At 44.9% G+C, this 18,509-nt stretch overlaps 1 protein-coding gene across 1 annotated transcript in view; it reads right to left on the bottom strand.

The window, feature by feature from the left end:
* Nucleotides 1-18,509, bottom strand: part of LOC119180606 (FAS-associated factor 1) — a 63,753-nt gene that overhangs the window by 3,875 nt on the left and 41,369 nt on the right. Inside the window, exons 14-17 of the mRNA XM_075875929.1 lie at nt 11,088-11,176; nt 5,423-5,503; nt 3,856-3,966; nt 1,353-1,574 (exon numbers count right to left, since the gene is read on the bottom strand). Of these exons, the coding sequence (XP_075732044.1) occupies nt 1,353-1,574; nt 3,856-3,966; nt 5,423-5,503; nt 11,088-11,176 (503 nt within the window). The remainder of the gene's footprint in view (nt 1-1,352; nt 1,575-3,855; nt 3,967-5,422; nt 5,504-11,087; nt 11,177-18,509) is intronic.

The raw sequence follows: 18,509 nt of genomic DNA, 5'->3' as shown, positions 1-18,509 counted from the left end.
GCCGATTCTTCGAACACCACCGCACGCATCGATCCAGGCGGCCATGCTTTGACTTCTGCGCGTGCAGGCACTCTTTCCAAGTTTATCTACGTGCGAGTTTCGCGGACCTTTCAAGCAAGCTACCCAACCTGTCTCTTTCCTGTGTGTTTTGGTATTCAAGGTCGCCCTCCCGCCACATCCTCCCCTCTCTCTATCGCAACTTCTTGCTCTTCTCTCACAAGTTTGCTCTCCTCTCTTGATCACAACTGCTTCGCCCATCTCCACCGCTCCGCTATGTCCGCCACGCTGGCTCGAATTAGTTTCGTTTTCTGACTAGAAACGGGCCCAGAGCTGTTCCATGCGTTCTGGCATGCGTGTCACGTGTGTCTTGCTCGCTCTTGGTGTGCGTGTGTGGTCATGGTGGCCGATGGAAAGACTAGCACGCTTTTTCCTGCCGCTCAACAAAACGCCAAAAGTGTGAACGCTTGGCTTGAGCGTAGTCCCTGCGTTAGGTGCCGCGTTGCAGAGCGCTTGCTCATAGCCGTTGACCACCTGGCAGCCAACTTGCCACTTCGGGCGTCCCGGTATTCAGCTGTGGAGATGGTGAATATTTCATGGGCGGCGGTGACGGTTACATGCCCGCAAAACTGTCTTCGCGAGGCCGACTTCGTCAATGTCGGGCCCGATGCCGAGCCTGAAGCTCCTTAACAGGACCACTGCGGCGGCGATTTGTGGCAGCACGTCGTCGACTCCGACCTGGGAGAGCGGGTGGGACATCTGTTGCGATGGTTTAATTACGGTCGGGGATGATACCAACACTGCGGAACCGTGCACGGATTGGGGCATTGTGAATGAAGTACGTGGCGAGAGCGATTTGGAGCAATCGGATTGCGAGAACGACGAAACTTTGGAGCCAGTGCCTCATGCAGCTTGTGCCACGGGCCTTGGCGAACGAGCACCCTGCAGTTTTAAATGAACTCGAGACTGCCCTTATCATTTCTGCTCTTCAAAACACGTGCACCAAGGACTTTTGGGGGCAAAAAAGTTTGTGTTTTCACTAGCAACTTTCTTTAAAAGCTGTGTTTCATTTACTACGAACTTCGGGATACAGCGAACGGATGCTGCGTCACGCTCAGGTTCGTTATAAGTGGGCTTGGCTGTATAACCCTGTGCCTTGCTTGTACATTTATTAGCATTATAGTTCTATGGATCCACACTAGCATTCTACTAAAGAACAAGGTTTTGCTTTACTGTATTTCATTTTACAAAGTTCAAAGTTAAAGTTTAAAAAGCTCAATCCTTGATGATTACAAAGGCCACTAGGACACAACACTGGAACAGGCACGCGAGGAGTGAAAAACAACAGTGCTCACGTCTCGTCGGGGCCATGAGGCGAGCAGGCGATAGCGCTGCGAAGGGTAGCCGCACGAGGCCACGTACAGCATCAGCTGGCTGAGCGGAGAGTTGGCCAGAAAGCGCCGCGTCAGCACCTCGCCCGAGGGTAGCCGCACCCGCAGGTGGGTGACGGGCTCGTTGTTGCACCCGTTCTCGGGTGGCTCGGCAGGCACGAGCGCTGCTAGAGACTCCAGCAATGCCTGCACACGTGCAACAAGGAGGCATGGCTCACGTGTCTCACAAATGAACAAAGGGTAACACAAAAGCTGGGGTCCTAAGTCCCAACAGCAGGATACGATCAGACGGGACGTTGCGGTGGAGGGCTCCGGAAATTTCGACCAGGTGGATTTTTTGTTATGCATCTAATTCTTACAAAAGCACACAGGCCTCTACCATTTCACTGCTATCAAAATGTGGCCGCCGCTGCTGGGATTCGATCCCGTGACCTTCAGACAGCAGTCGAGCACCATAATGACAACACTACCATGGCAGCAGAAATAAACGAGGCCTGGGAAACAAAACGAGGGACGTGTTCTATAATTGTATGTAGCCAGGTTATGGAAAGCATAAAGACATTACTTGTAGTTTTAATTTGAGGTGCAATGACTACACTCAGATCTCATTATAACAAAGTTGCAGCTTGCACAAAAATAAGTTCGTTCTATCCGAAAATTCGTTACAAAGGCATATTTTTCAACACTATATCTATTGTAAGACTATTTTTCATTTACAGTAGACTCTCAGTAAATGGAAATCATCTGTTAAATAGAACTACTGCTTAAACAAAACTATTGTCTCTGCAATGCTTGGTTTCGCTATTGTATTCTGCACCCATGTTCACCTCGCAGTAAACAGAACTCCCGTTTAATTAACATATTTTCTCGGTCCTTTCAGGTTCCGTTTACTTAGTAAACGGAACTCCTGTTAAATGAAACACATTTTCCCGCTCCCTTCAGGTTCTGTTTACTGAGAGTCTACTGTACTTTGTTATAACCAATATTTTGTTATATCCCGGGTTCACTATATAGGGGTTTGAGTGTATTAGAAATTAAATTGAATGAAGAAACAACATACTGCTGATCAGGAAAATTTGAATTTTGCGAAGGTCGCTGGTTGAATCAGGCAAGCAAATATTCGTAAAGCCCTCTTCTGTGTTTCATGAATTTCTTCGAAATTCTCTATTGATTCTAATGAAACTTGCAGAGTTTGCTGGAATTTTTGTGTACTTAAAAAAATTACGCCATTATTTTTCCAGTAAAATGTGTACCGTACTTACTCGCGCAATCCTTGCACTCGCATAATTCTTGCACCTGCAACATCGCCCAACGAATACAACTTTTTTTTTTTCCTCGAGTAATTATCGCACCCCCGAAACCAGCAATAATAATGCTGTCTTCTCGTTCCAGCCACTGATGATAGCGTGCACTTCTGGCGCCATCTCTTAAGCATCAAGCGTACTATTATTGCACGGAAATTCAATCCAAGCCAAGCCAAGCCAAGCCAAAGGAGTAAGTGCACGTTGCGGAGTGTTTTGTATGTTGTGTCGGTAATCTCGTCACGTTATGGTGCGATACTGAAGCTACACGGCTGCTTTCAAGTTGAAAGTGATAGATCATGATCTAAACAACGGCAACAGAGCCGCTGGTAGGCCTTTCGGAGCATACAAGTTTTGTGTTCACTACTGGTGACAGCATCTGAAAGCCACCAAGACACGTTAGGCCTGCCATGTGCCTAAATCTGGGATTGATGGTAAACTTTATTTCTTCAGAAGGAAACTGCTGACGATTCTGTTAAATAGCTATCAGCCCAATACTGACGTCCTATGCCTACCTTTTGAGGGCTCCTGTTGAGCAACGAACTCTACTGCCACGCCCGTAACGCCCACAAGCTTTGCGTATGGTATTCTAATTCTCGACTATTTGTTTGCACTTTTTGTGTCTCAAATAAATCTTGTCTTGAGTTGAACCTGTGCTTTTATTGTTGAGGTAAGTTTTAATTAGTACGTCTCAAAGCTTGCTGTTAGTTGCTGGTGTGAGAATTCGGATTTGCGGCCACTTCGTTTTCTTTTTCGTGCCGTACGTTTTCGTGGAAACTTTTCCCCGTGTAATTCTCGCACCCCCGAATTTTGCATCAGTTTTCCGCCAAAAAAAGTGCGAGGATTATGCGAGTAAATACGGTAGTTTATAAAGACATCAAATACTTCCTGTGCTTTGTTGTGTGGGAAACTTTTCCTCCTCAACGTAGTGCTCAGGAGGAAATGTTCCACCCTTGCGAGTGATTTGTAGGGTCAGCAATCACTTACACAGTTACCTTTAACAGATCAGTTAGTGCAACTATTCATTCAGAAAAATCATTCCATCTTACTGCTGCCAACAGAAATGGCGATTTCGTATTTATAATGCACAAGAATACATAGTACTTTATATACATATGCCAATGGCACCCAGCAGTGCCCACTTTGAGGGGCCGCACAGTGCTTACCTTTTGGAGCTCCTCCTGGTGCAACTTCTCGTCCCGCTGCAGCGCCCTCTGCCGTTCTTCTTCGGTTTCCTTCTCCAGCTGAGCCTGCTCCAGCCTCTGTCGTTGCTTATCCTGCGCACGCAGACAAATAACACATTGCGTATCTCGCATTACTTTAAGACAAGGGGTGCTGCAATCGAAATCTTTTTAAAAAGTTCTTTATTTAAATGTAACTCACAGAGTATATGTATACTTTGCGAGCTGATTTCAAATATGCAATCACTTTTGTAGATAATATTCAGTTTTTGTATTTCAGGTGCCATTTCAAGAGCCACAGTTTGTCTACACTGAGAGAGTTACAAAGTGAATGAGCACATCAGAATGAGCTGAATTAGTACAGAGTACAAGAAAACAAAAATAGATGTTTTAAACCCACCGGAACAAAATTTGCGGTACGTCGAATGTTTATGACTGGAATCCTAGCTTGATGTAGATACATTTGCAAATAAATAACATAATATTAGTTCAAATGAGTTTAGAACATCTATTGTTTTCTTGCATTCAGCACTGTTTACACATCTCTATCTGGATGGCAATGCAGAGTGAGAAGCAAAAAAAATGGCTTTCAATAAAGTTTCATTAGCCAAGGTTGGCTTACAAAACACAACACTTTTTTTCTACTGAATTCCTGTCTCAATTGCACCAGGCCCCCAGTGTAGCCAACACAGATGTGATGCTGGCATTCTTTTTAAGTATGTACTTTGTCGTCCCAATGGTGCAACACTCTCGAGTCGTCCCTTTCTCCAAGGACAAAACTATAATGTTTGCCCATCCGACATTACATATTTATTCATTTTAATGAAATTGTGGTGTAAGCACATGAGTAGGCTTGTGCGAATTGTATATATTTTAGGCTCAAAGCAAATTCGAAGCGAATAGCAATTCGGTTGAATAATTTTAAATCAACAAATATCGTACATTTATACATATATCACATATTTATAAAAAAAGTGAGCACATCTTAGCAATGCCATTTTCTGGCCATGTTGGTAAACAGAACTCGAAAACATATCGAGCGCTAAAAAACAGGGACGGGTTGTCGTCTCTCTTATGTCCCCGTCTCTTAGCGTTCAATATGTTTTCGAGCATATTTGTCATGACCAGCACAATATTTTACCAGCACAATTTTTATTTTATTTTCGATTGCACTGACTGACCCTCCCACGTTTAGATGCACATGCATAACCATAAAGTGGACGGGAGGATGACCACCACTGTAGCTCAGAGGTAGAGCACCACACGCGTTATTCAAAGGTTGCAGGCTCAGATCCTGCCGGTGGCAGGTTATCTTTTCGTCCACTTTTCTTTCTTCACATTTAGGTCACGATTACCTCTTATAACGTCTCCTATGCTTCTCTGAGCATCATTATCTGTTAGTTCTCATTGATATTGTGATGTACATTACAAGGGGGAACACAATAATGCAGCCAAGAAAGCTAGGTGAGGAGTGCAAAACCCAGCACAAAACGCGTTCATCCACATCTTTTGAAGTAAACTGAACACGCTGACAGACGCAAGAGTTAGCTACCTTCTCCTGGTCAGCTTCAAGAGAAGCCTGGTAAGCCGCGTCCTGTTCCCTCCGCACCTTGTCTCGGGCTTCCCGCTCTTCCTGAAACAAACAAGGGAACACGCAAACTATTCATACGACAAGTCCAGTACACCGAGAGGTACACACCCCAAATTATGCACTAAACGCAATCAAATCAGCCTCCAGCACATTGAATGGAGAGCGACACCAAGTCAGAAGTTTGAAACTCCGAACGCCTTGTGAACAATCAAAAAGGGCTCATGCACACCTCGTACTAGACTGGTACAATTTGCATCCATTTAGTTTGCGAGGTGCTTCGTCCCAACACTCATTTCTACAGCCGACTAGTCCCTGTCTTGCCGTTTTTTTTTTCCTCCTCTACAGCACATTCGTACAGCAACGGTGACCCCTGAATCACACGATGATGATATCTCAGATTTTGTAAGCCAAAATGATTGATTACGAGACATGCTCAAGGCGGTTAAAAAAAAGTGCTGGAGTGCAAACCTTCGCAGTGCATAGCCGACAAAGGTGCAGCTGCGGTTTGCCCCAGGTTTATGTTTGAAACACACACGCTATTTCCAGGTGGTGCCTGCCTAGAGGTAAAGTGGCTTTGTTCTGTTGGAGTAAACACCAGGCGAATGATAAAATAATGAATTGTTGTTTGCTATGAAAGTAGTTTATCTAGAAGACTGCTGATGACCTGATCTCCAAAGAAATTTGGCTAGATGTAAAGGTGTCTTAACTCTTTACTACCTAACGTCGCAAAGTCGCAACATAATAAAAAACTTCTAGCAAGCAAGTCATGGAAGCATGCCACTTTTAATGCCGCCTGTTAAGTACTCACGGGGAACGCAGCTTGCATAAAAAAACTAGAACTATTTTGTGTAATGTATTTTATGTTAGCACCAATTGTTCTGTAGTTGATGGCAGAGAGCGCGAAGCACATGCAAGAGCGCTCACTTCTGTGCTTTTTCGCCTCGCTAATGCAAGTTCCATCCTCAATAATTTTGAGCACACCACATGTTGAGTATTTCTGAAGTACGTTTTTCATTCCAAGGTGTTCGCTTCTGCGGCATGTGGAGAATTTGCGACAGACATAAAAATATGCATTAAAGGTGCATTTTAGATAATATAACAATGGAATAATTCAAGGCTGGGAAATGAAAACAATATTTATTTTCTTTGCCAGTTTCATAATCCAGGCATTAAACGGTTAACCCAAAGGCACATGTCAAGCACTATTTTCCCAAACAGATTACGCATACTAAACTAGGTGTGTGAGGAAAATGGTGCCTTTCATTCACTACCTGCAAACTTCATATCTTGCTGCTAGTACGATGACAGTTCCTGGCTTCACTTTTGAAGCATAAATTCCACTCCAGCATTTTGTTATTATTCCTTCTTAGGCACAGTGTGTTTACACCTCAGAATTTGACCATACGTGCAGTTCATGACATTTTAGAACTTGGATGAATGATGCATGACGATTAAAAGGAAGGTGTGTGCTGCGCCGGAAACCTTGCTATTCGTTTACAGTATTGCGTTATGCACGTGCTTTTGAAGCTAAGCTATGAGCTTGTCCGGAGTGTTGCAAGCAAACTGGATCGAACTTCAACATAATTAGTTAACAGGTTAGTTGGAGCTCATCCATAGTGACATTTAGCACAACAAAACGACACAAGAGAGATGACAGGACACAGCCCAGGTTTCAACCAGCAACATTTTCATTTCAACACACACTTTTATACAAAGATTACAGACTGAATGATCATATGCAGTGAGCATGAAGAGCTGAAACTATCGTGACATGTGATCAGCAGAGAATTCAATGCAAGCTCAAAAACTAGAAAGGCAAATAAAGTTCATGTTGTAAGATATCAGTGGATCATGCACGGTAACCACGACGACATATTCAAAAAAGAATGCATGAACCTATGCATGCACATGATCTGGTCTGTTTTCTCAATGAAATGTGTCTGATGTAATAAATGCACGTCATACAAAAGTAGATATGTGTACCATCTTGCTTGCATTGTTTTGTCACATTAAATGTTATTAATTTTACTATGAACACTTCTTCTACAGAGACCTGTGCTATAAATCTTCACTGAGAAAGAAAGAAAAAGATAACGAAACATGATCAGAGAGCATGGAACGTTTAATTTTCTTTGCTTTGCCCAAGGCCCTACTACAGTGCCTTTCAAGTGCTGTTTGACAGTGTATGCACTGAGCAGCACAGAACACACTACCGGTACTGTGCAGATGCAGATTCTGTTCTTGAAGTTAGTGCAGTTGTTTCCTCTCTTCCTGCGGTTGCCTCTCCAGATGTTCCGTCTGGCTCTACATCACCGCGGTCGACGCGTTCGGGACGTGTGTATAGTCAGCCCAACGGTAGCTAGGATAGTGTGAGGGGTAGTGGCCGTACGCGCAATGTTTCTGTTCTGTATACCAACATCCGTAGCCTATATCAAAAGAAGGATAGACTTAACGCATTAATCAATGATTCTGAAGCCGATATCGTCGTACTGACGGAGACTTGGCTCACGAGCAAAATATCGGTGGATGAGTTATTTCAGTGTGACAAAAATTTTGTGGTATATCGACGTGATCGCAGTGGCAGGACAGGTGGTGGTGTACTAATCGCAATCAGTGACCAGCTAAAATCTTTTGCTGTCTCTGTAACTACAGACCTTCAAATTATCTGGTGCTGCTTAACGTTCAATCATAAGAAAATTATTCTTGGCGCCGCTTATCGGTCTCCATCCTTTGCTACCGGTTTTTGTGAAGGTCTTCATGATAGTTTGAATCAACTTGTGGTACAATATCCAGGAGTAGAAATTGTTTTGGTTGGTGACTTTAATTATCCCAATATTCAATGGCTGCACTCCACTCCTTTAGTCGAACCTGCATCTGCTGATGCATCATCGTTTCTTGACGTTTGCTCCCTTTTTAACTTATCCCAGCTTGTCGATCAGCCAACCCGTGTAACACCGAAATCATCGTCTTTGCTTGATCTCGTCCTGTCATCTTCCCCAGATATTATTTCGTCAATAACACACATCCCCGGCTTGAGCGACCATGACGTATTGCAGTTCGCTCTTTCCCTTCCTGCTACAAGAAAACAGAAGCGCATAAAAAGCATCAGGGACTACAATAGAGCCAACTTCGAAGCTATTAATACGGGGCTTTGTATTTTTCTTGATAGCTTACTGCCACGTTATAGAGAACTAAGCGTTGATTACATATGGAATTCCTTTAAACAACAGGTCTATCAATTAATCACCAAACATATACCGTTGCGGCGCGTTTATAGTAACACTAATGCTCCCTGGTTTACCCGTTATTTGAAACGATTGTCTAACAAGAAAGCCAGGCTCTATCGTACTGCCAAGAAATCTACTGGGCCGCAACGCTGGTCAGCCTACAAATTAGCAGCCGCATCTTACACCAAGGCCCTTCTAACGGCAAAACGTACCTTTTTTCAGTCAACTCTACCGTTATTGTTAAAGACAAATCCTAAGCGTTTCTGGAGCATAATGAAGCCTAAAAACGACACCACAATAAGCCTGGTTAATAATCGCGGTGTACCAGTTTCTAGCCATCTGTGCGCATCGCTGTTAAATAATAGCTTCGCCAGGTCTTTTTGTAACCCGGTTGTAGATAATTTTCCAGATCTTCAGTGCGTAAATTTTTTCCCAATGGACCCTATAGTTTTCGATCCAACTGGAATTTCTGGCGTCATCAGCAGCCTGAAACTGTCTTCTTCATGTGGCCCTGACGGTATTAATTCAGAATTTCTGAAAAATACTAAAGAGTATATGTCGATTATATTATATTGCCTTTACACTAAATGTTTCGATGACGGTTACTTGCCTAAAGATTGGAAAACAGGCCGGTTGGTACCCCTTCACAAATCGGGCGACGCACATAACCCCTCGAATTACCGACCCATCTCACTTACTTCAGTTCCATGCAAAATTCTTGAGCACATAATTTTTTCCAATCTTGTTAAGCATTTAGAATCAAATAAGTTCTTCCATTACTCGCAGCACGGTTTCCGGAAATTATTTTCGTGTGAAACACAACTAATCACGTTTACTAACGATCTGCATGTATATCTTGATTCAGGTTTTGTGACTGACTGTATATTTCTAGATTTTTCAAAAGCATTCGATAAAGTAAATCACCAGCTACTATTACATAAACTCAGCCATTTGAAAATTGATCCACAAGTACTACAGTTTATTCGAATCTTTCTTGCTAACCGCACGCAGTTTGTATCCATTAACGAAACTGACTCTCCCGAGGTGTCGGTACATTCAGGAGTACCTCAGGGTTCTGTGCTGGGGCCTTTACTGTTTCTAATATACATTAACGACCTGCCTTCTAACATTTGTTCTCCAGTTTGTCTTTTTGCTGATGACTGTGTGCTTTACCGTAAAATTACTAACGATACTGATATTGCCTGTCTACAATCCGACCTTAACAACATTATTTCCTGGTGTAACCTCTGGCACATGGATCTTAACATTTCTAAATGTAAATCAATGAGAATTTCGCGTAACAAACTACCTAGCCCTGATTACTTTCTTAAAGATACCTTACTAGAGTCAGTTGAATCTTATAAATATCTCGGTGTGCACATAACCAATAACCTATCCTGGGCGCGCCAAATTGAATATGTAACATCTAATGCAAACCGCATGCTAGGCTACTTGAAAAGAAATTTCTCGCTGTCCCCGTCTTCCTTAAAAAAGCAGCTATATATAACCTACGTGCGCCCTAGGCTTGAATATGCTTCCTCAGTTTGGGACCCTGGCTATGTAACACTATCTAATAAAATTGAAGCTGTGCAAAACCGCTCCGCGAGGTTCATACTTTCTAACTATCACCGCACTTCCAGTGTTACTAACATGAAATCCAGCCTCGACCTTGCTCCTCTTGCTACTCGCCGGAAACTTGCTCGCCTTTGTGTGCTGCATAAAGCGTATCACCATAACCCCATACTTAAATCACGTTGGCTCAATCCTCCTTTTTTCCTATCTGAACGCCTCGACCATCATTACAAGGTTCATATTCCGCGCCAAAACACCGTAACATACTCCCATTCTTTTTTACCAAAAACATGCCATGATTGGAACAACCTGCCTGCGTCACTAGTCACGATTACTAATCATGAACGCTTTCGGGCGGCACTAGAAAATTTTATGCATTGATGTGCTCAACGGATTTTCTTTTTCCCTGGTTTTGTTTGCTGCTGTTCGGTTATCGTTCATTTGTGTATCGCAAGTACGTTGTGCCATGTTGTAATTTTTTTTTTCAATTTTTTTTCTATTTTTTTTTCTTTTTTTTGCGGTGCTTCCTTGTTTGATTTTGATTTTTTGATTCCTTGTTCGATTTGTCGCGGTGCTTCCTGTTGTCGCGGTGCTTCATTTACACGTTGTTCTCGAGTGTTGTACGCATGTACTGAATGTGATTTGTTTTTCACGTTTCAATTGTATTTTTTTCTTCTAAACCCACTCCCCTCTATAATGCTGTATGCCCTGAGGGTACAATAAATAAATAAATAAATAAATAAATAAACACGTTTGAGAAATGACATGGCTCGACAAAATGCCTTTTTTATACACCAAACGTACTAGCTCCGACCAATGGAACTCACCTCTTCTTTGCTTTCACTGGCCATTTCGCTGCTGAATACTTCAACAACTTGCATGAGCCTTGTCATGAGGTCGTCGAGCTCCACACTGCCTGCGGGGACAAGCACGAAAGGTCACGACAAGAACACACATGCGCAGTTCGTGATCTTGTTTACAAGACAATTTCAGTTTGGCGCACGCATGGCTGTACATGCGCAACATCCGGTGTGCTGTGTACTCTACATTCGAGGCGGCCACTTACACCACTAGTTTACTGTGCGCAACAGCCGAAAAATGGGCTGCATGTGAGCATCAACTGGAGCCTTGAGTTTGAATGTTGACTCGAGCCATCTGGTGGCAAAGCATTCATAATCGATATTGGTCGACAGAATACACAACTCGATGCATGAGACAACAAGCCACGCTCTTTCGAAAAGTAGTGACTCGAGCAAATCGCCCTTTCATTGTCAGAGTGGTGCGGTGCGAAGCAGCACGATGGACAAAAATGACAAAGTCGAGCGCTTATTGCCGAGTTTACCCTTTCCTCAGACATTTTGTAAAAGAGAGAGAAAGAAAAAGAGGTATTGCCAAATACAAAAACAGCCAAACCACTTGTGTCAACATCTTCCAGAAATACCAGCTCTGTTATTTACGCATGGAAATTCCTCACATGCCGCGTCGGCTGCTACCGCAACAGAATATTTTGCACACATTACCGGCATGTGCGAGGTCAGCACACTCCAAAATCTGCTGAAATGTGTTACCTTCACACCTAAGTAGTGCAAAGTGCCCCTTCATAAGCTTGTGTGAGTTCCACCATCTTTGTTTTAGGAAATGGGCATGGTGTCAGGAGCAGTTGCTCACATCGCAAGAAGCCACTTATCACGTTGCTTAGATGGCTTTTCGTGAAAGGCTCCATCATCACTCCAGCTAGCTGCATGTCAGCTTGCTCTTAGCCAATTCTCAGGCTGCCATGCCCAAGCTGTTCTGCTTACACATGTCAAGCTTCTCTTGCGGTGCAAACAAAGGTACAGGCGTAGCGGTTTGGGCTAGTTGGTATGACATCACGATTGTTGTAGCGCAAGAACAGTACTATGAAGAACATTGTCTTCTTCTCCTTCTTGTCTGTTCGTCCTCGTTCTGTTCTCGCGCTATAACAATCATAATGATACAGGGCTTATTTCAACCACGAGGTTCTACAGCAGCTGCATTGAGATGCGGCCAATCAGTGCTAATACAGCGGTTGCCATTGCTAAAATGACACATGTGTCATTGAGGGAACAAGCATCAAGGTGAACATGACCGCCACACGGAATGTATTTGATGCTTTCGACACAATTTGGACGTTCCTCCAAATGCACAATGGCAATGCTACAGCAGAATACTTGATGAATTGCAAAGATCTATGTGTTTACTACATGGCAAGGGTCGACAAAGCAAGCTAACTGAATTTGGCCATAAATTTGTTGCTTGGCAGAGTGTTTCCCTATTTGCACTGCATTATTCTGAAATAATTGAATTCTCACAATGTCATCAATTTTTTGTTTCCCTGCCGATCTTATTACTGTTGGGTCTAACTGTTGTTAAGTTTGGATCGGCAATCCGTCTGGGCAGACGCCATTGTGCGTAAGCCGGTCTACGGGGAAGGCTTTCAACCCCATCGGCGCCCAGTCTGCAAGACGCTGTCCGGTAGACGTTCCGGGAAACAGTCGGGTCTCAACGAAAGCTTCGCAAGGCAAGCCTTTTGTTGAACGGGCCCCTACTGTGGGGGAATGGCGCCACTATGGCGGTTGCCCTTAAGACTCGGTTTTTGTCAACTACGTGAGGCCATCTCGGTGCACAATACAGCCCGGAAGCGTGGGAGCGCATCGAAGAGACCGTGCACCGGAATGGTGCTGTGACGCCCCCGCAAACACGGACGGAACCCCAGCCATTTCAAGATGTTTACGTTCATTTCTTAAACCCACAAAAAAAAGGAAAAGAAAACCTTCGGGGTAACGAATAGGCATTCGGGAGTGGAGTACCTGGAAGGATTATTTCTACTGTTCTCACCCCCCCCCCTCGCAAACACGAGGACCGGGCGGCGCCTTGTTGTCTACAGACAGTGTGACAGTGTACGGTGGCAATAATCCGCGCGCACCCTTCCGATTTGTGGCATGGGGGAGCAGCACAGCACCTTTTGTTGGTTCAGTGAATGCGACCCTGCTGCAGCCCCTGTGCCGGGTCCGGCCTGACTTTCCGTCAGCCTCCATGGCTCCAGGGCTCATTACTGCGTTCTGCGCGGATGGCCACCCGCGGCGTTGAATGACGAAGAAGCGGCGGCTGCGGAGAATTTCGCGGGAGACACCGAGCTGCATGGAGACGTTGAGACTCGTTCTGTACATCGGCTCATCAGGTACTAAAACCGGGGCAATTGGTTCGGCCGAAAACATTTCGGCACAACACTGCGAACCCCGGACGTTGGCTATTACAGACGACGCACTTAGTCGGAAGCATCGGGACCATTGTTCGTCCGTAATTCACGTGTCTTGGGAAGCTCGCCCATCTCTCTCTCTGAAGCTTGAGTTTGTACATTGTTACTTGCTCGGCTTTGTTTGGGAGAGGGTTTTCTACTGGTGTGGGCCGCGTGGGCGGCCGTCGGAGATGATACACTCCGACTGACAAGAAAATACGCCATGTCGATAGTCGCGATTGGTTTGGTGACCCGGTAGGGCGGAGCCGGAACCAGAGAAAAGCGGCCATGGGTCAAGGAAGGGGGAGGTGAGAAAAGTCCTTCCGAAAAAAAAAAAAAAAAAAAAAAAAAAGAAGTACACGGCAACAGAAGGGGACAGATCAGACCTCGACGCCAAGAACCAACCTTGGGCCCCGACTCGAGCAGCCAACTCCGAGGTCCCGACTACATGGACATTCTGTGAGACGAACTTCACCTCCCTTACTTAAACGAGCTTTGCGGGAAGGGATACGGCATATTGAGACATTGCGCAGTTTTATTAATTAATGACTTTATCATTTGTGTCGTCCTGTGTTTACTCTGTACTGAGGTACCCTTGTATTGTCACCGTTACTTCGCTTATGTATCCTGTTTCGCGTGTCGCGAGCATTTGCTGATGTGTTACAATTTCGTGTAACAGAGATGTCGTTCACGGACAGTATGTGTGTACGCCATTTGCACTTGTTATTGGCTTAAATGCGACTATGATTAATAAAAGATCGTGACGTCTCTTACTTCCCGGCCCCAGCACAAATCCCTGTATGTGGAAAGTGATTGGGACACGTAGCCAAGAGGGAACCGGATAAAAAGGGGGTTGAGGGGTCTTTTCTCTCTTTGGCAATCGGTGGCGTAGTGGGGACGTCTCAGTGCATTGGAACTGCCTGAACCTGAAATTAGCGTGCACCGCTGTTGACCGTCGAGTTAGCGGCCATGTCCCTGGAGGAGCGCAACTTTCCCTCTCGGGACTCTACCTCCTCGCCCTGCGGTGCCTTCAAGGCGTGGGCCAGGTGCCTGTTTGTGTGGTGCGTTTCGGCTACCATTGGACTGTTTCGCCCAGCCGAGTGGTGCAATATATGCACCTTTCCTGGTGGGTGGACCACAAATACTTCGTCCCCTGCTTTGTGGAAAGAGTGATCAGCGCCTCCTTCAGATGGCAGTGACGGCCAGCTATAAAAGCCGAAGCATCTTTGTAAAGTGAACTGAATTTTGAGCTACCTCATGGCTGAATCTTGCTGAATCATGTGAGCAGAATCTTGTACTGAATCATGAGCTGAACCTCTGTTGTACATAATGCGGGATCTTCTGGATCCCTGTACAGTACCTTTCCTTCTTCAATAATGTAAATAAAACCTTCGTTCTTCCTCTTATGAACGCGTCTCCTCACTGACGAAGGTCAGCTATGAGGACGACGGCGGGGTGTCAGCTACCCTAAAGAGAAACCTACCGTACCTACCATCAACTGCCTCCGACCCTTAACACTGTACAAACAAAAAATGGAGCCGGCACAGCTTGCAGAGCACACTAATCTGCCAGCGCCTGCCTCAAGATAAGTGTGGTGGCGTAGCTGTAGTACGACGTGGAGAACAGCGACAAATTAGAGCAGGTGAGGTGCTGAGATGGTGCAGCGCACTCGCGCTGGAGAAACTGCTTATGAAGTCAAGTACAATCAAACCTGTCTATAACAAACACCCATACAACGAATTTCTCGATAATATGAAGTTTTTCTATTCCCCACCATTACTCCATAAAAGCACATGTATTGTCAACCTCTATGTAACCAAGTATAAGAGGGAGACATCTTTTGTATAACAAATTTTCGTCACGCACAATCTGCAAACTTGCATCTGGATTTTGTCATTTTGGCACGAGCATGCATATTTCGCAGTTGCCTCGCCACCAATGAAGCGCGAAGCGGCGGCGGGCACGGCGAACTTCTGGTCCCAGAGACTTCGAGGCAAAAGTGAATGTTCATTGTCTTGCGTGGGTGTGTACGAGGCAGGCCTGGGCCCAACGAGCCTGCGTTGACAACGTTCTTGGTGATGCAAGCGTACGCACAGATGTGCCCGTGCAGTGAAGGTTATGTTTGCACTTTATGTACAACCGGTTTCACTTTTATTTAAAGCTTAACAGTGCATTATGTGGGCATAATATGAGCTGAGTATGGCAATCTTTACAAATTTTATGCGTGCTCCTGCCTGACACAACACATGGCCACGCCTGCCAAGTTCAAGGATTCTGTATCCGGGAGAATTCTGCAAAGAAGGGAGCGGGAAGGTCTGCTGAATTCTTTCCCCCCATATTTTAAATTTGTAGAAAAAGAGAATAGAAAACATTGTATAAAAACAAAAGGGGGGTGAGTCTCAATTAAATTGCAACAAAAAGTCTCAATTACAAATGCAAACATTGGTGGTGCTGCCTTATAATGACTTGGAGTGGCTGAACACACCAGGATAGGGCATCCCACTAAGTTGAGAGTTTCAAAGGATCATAACAACTAGCATAATCTATTTGCGTTAAAACAACTCGCGTACGCCTTCCTGGGACACACGTGAACCGATGAGGCAGCGAAGCTGGCTGCCGTGACAGCACAGGTCAAAGCTTTGCTCGCTACTACATTCTTTTGACAGGAACGCAAAAACACTTCTAGCTTTTTTTGCATCTTTACACGCTTTATTCTAAGTTGTCTTAGCTCACGCCCTTGGAGCTCGTAGATCGCCATCGCGTTGCTGCGACCGCGGTTTAGTGCGCAGCGGTTGTGGCAAACGGTACTTCAGTTTCCAAGCCACGTGCGCTGGATGCGCACGTGCCTTAAAAACTAAGTCATTTTATGCTATCTACGATCTCATCTGCCGTGAATTTGTCCGAAGAGTTTGCGGAAAGCCACGTTGCTTTGACTGGTCAAGCGTTGGATGCGCACACACTTTCGGAGTTCTGTCAGTTACAACGTCACCATACATGATCGTGTCAAGAACGACCGTGGTTTCTCCCACAGCGGTTGTGACGACAATCACACGCACGCGCTGGTCGCACATGTACTTCCGAAGGTTTGAGCACGCTGCTCTCGGCCTCCGTTTGATGGCGTCCGTAATAAAGTTAATATCACCTGCCGCAATTAGGAAAAGTGTTTGGAACATTCAAATTTTGGCCCAATAGACAGTAAAATTTGGCTGGGGAATTTCACGAATTCGCATCTGCCGTGGTTTTGTATCACTGAGATTCTACTGTACATCAATGAACCCCTCTTATATTTGTTTATAATAAAACGCGGTGGGTTCGCAAAGAGCCCGGAGCAGATTAAGCGGCATTTTTGTCAATGCACACAAAAATATCAATTTTTGGAAGAATTTCACGACAACCGCACAAACGGCAGGAATGGTTGAAATCCGGGAGTCTCCCGGACAATTCCGGAGACTTGGCAGGTATGCATGGTGTGTTTAAAAGGGATCGCATGACACGAAACAACAGTAACTACTAGCTCAAAGCTGTGGCAAAAAAGGCTCCTAGCGGCTGAAAAAAAAGCAGTAACATGCACGTGCTAGCGTTCTGCCTGCTGGGCAGGTCAGGAGTACAGTAGGTCGTGGTCCACATATAGCCAACATTTTTTGAAGCCTCCTACTGTTACAGCGAACACTTCTGACACAGTCATGGTAAAAATATGGCACATACGAAGCTAAAAAGAGAGTCAAAACAGGCATTCTAAAGCATCTGAGAGGCGCGCTATCCTCACGCCCGGCTGCAGTTTACTCACAGAGAAGATACCACAGACCGCAATACCTGCTGCGATAGCACAGCGCACAGACTTGGGACGCTGAGAGCAAGGTCGCTCAATTTCCATGCGTTTTGTTCCTGGCAGGATAGCAGTAAGAGTAAAAAAAAAAAAAAAAAAAAAAAAAAAAAAAAAAAAAAAACCCCAAGGTAGTATGATGATTGTGGTCAGTTTTCACACGGTAAACTTTTCTGATGCCATTCTATGCACCTGCGACAACCGACGACTACTGAAACAATGTTTTTGAATGCAAAAAGCAAAAAAAGCGATCACTTTCTGTTGCGTAAGAGTTCACTGCGACGCTCAACTCGCCAATGCAACAGTGTGGCACTAAAGGTGTTCCACCTTTTGGTAAGGGCAGTGACCGGTTGAACAATGATAATGACTTTCGCGTAGTTGCAGCGCCTTAATAGGCAAGCATTAGAAAAGACCGAAGGCGAGGTGGCCAGTGGCGATGAGCGTGCAATTTCGGCTCATCCCTGACAACCACAAGCCTACTTTCGAAGTAGGCACAAGCCTACTTCGAAAGCATAGAATGGGGGGATGGGGGCGAGGGCATGGAGTCATGACATTATGCTCAGAATCTGTGCGAAGAACGGATAAAATATCAGAACAGTTCTTCCGAATTCCTCTCTCATGTTCCATAATTTAGGGCCAATACCATGAACAGATCAACGAAGTGAACTAAATCGATTGTAGAGCACCACACCACAATTTCAGAGCACTGAGGCTTGAAGGCAGAATGAAAAGAAGTTTTCCAGAACACAAATAGCCTCTCCCATAATGAAAGCTGGCTCCACAACCTCAACTGACAAAACTGATAATCTCGAAAGCAGTACCTGATGCCAGATCCTGATGCCAGATCCAAGCACGGCTCCAGAGGCAGCCATTGTTACACTTCTGCTTTCTCTTCCATGAATGCTTCCACTGCTGATACTGATGATGATACCATTTTCTTAATGGCACATACCTACCGTATTTACTCGATTTTACCGCGCCCTCTATTGTAACGCGCACCCGATTTCCATCGCGAAAAAAAAAAAAAAAGTAAGACATCGATTGCAACGCGCACCCATTTTTTCTCGCTGGCCCGCATGATCACACCACTCGAAAAAACGACTCCTTTCGGGAGCGTCTTCCATTTAAATATGAGGTTCGGGCGAAGCTTGTGCCCATCTGACGTGTAAC

This window comes from Rhipicephalus microplus, chromosome 10 (genome assembly GCF_043290135.1).
Source record: "Rhipicephalus microplus isolate Deutch F79 chromosome 10, USDA_Rmic, whole genome shotgun sequence".
Taxonomy (NCBI): domain Eukaryota; kingdom Metazoa; phylum Arthropoda; class Arachnida; order Ixodida; family Ixodidae; genus Rhipicephalus; species Rhipicephalus microplus.
Note: the sequence above shows the minus strand (reverse complement) of the source record. Positions and strands in the feature narration are given on the sequence as shown.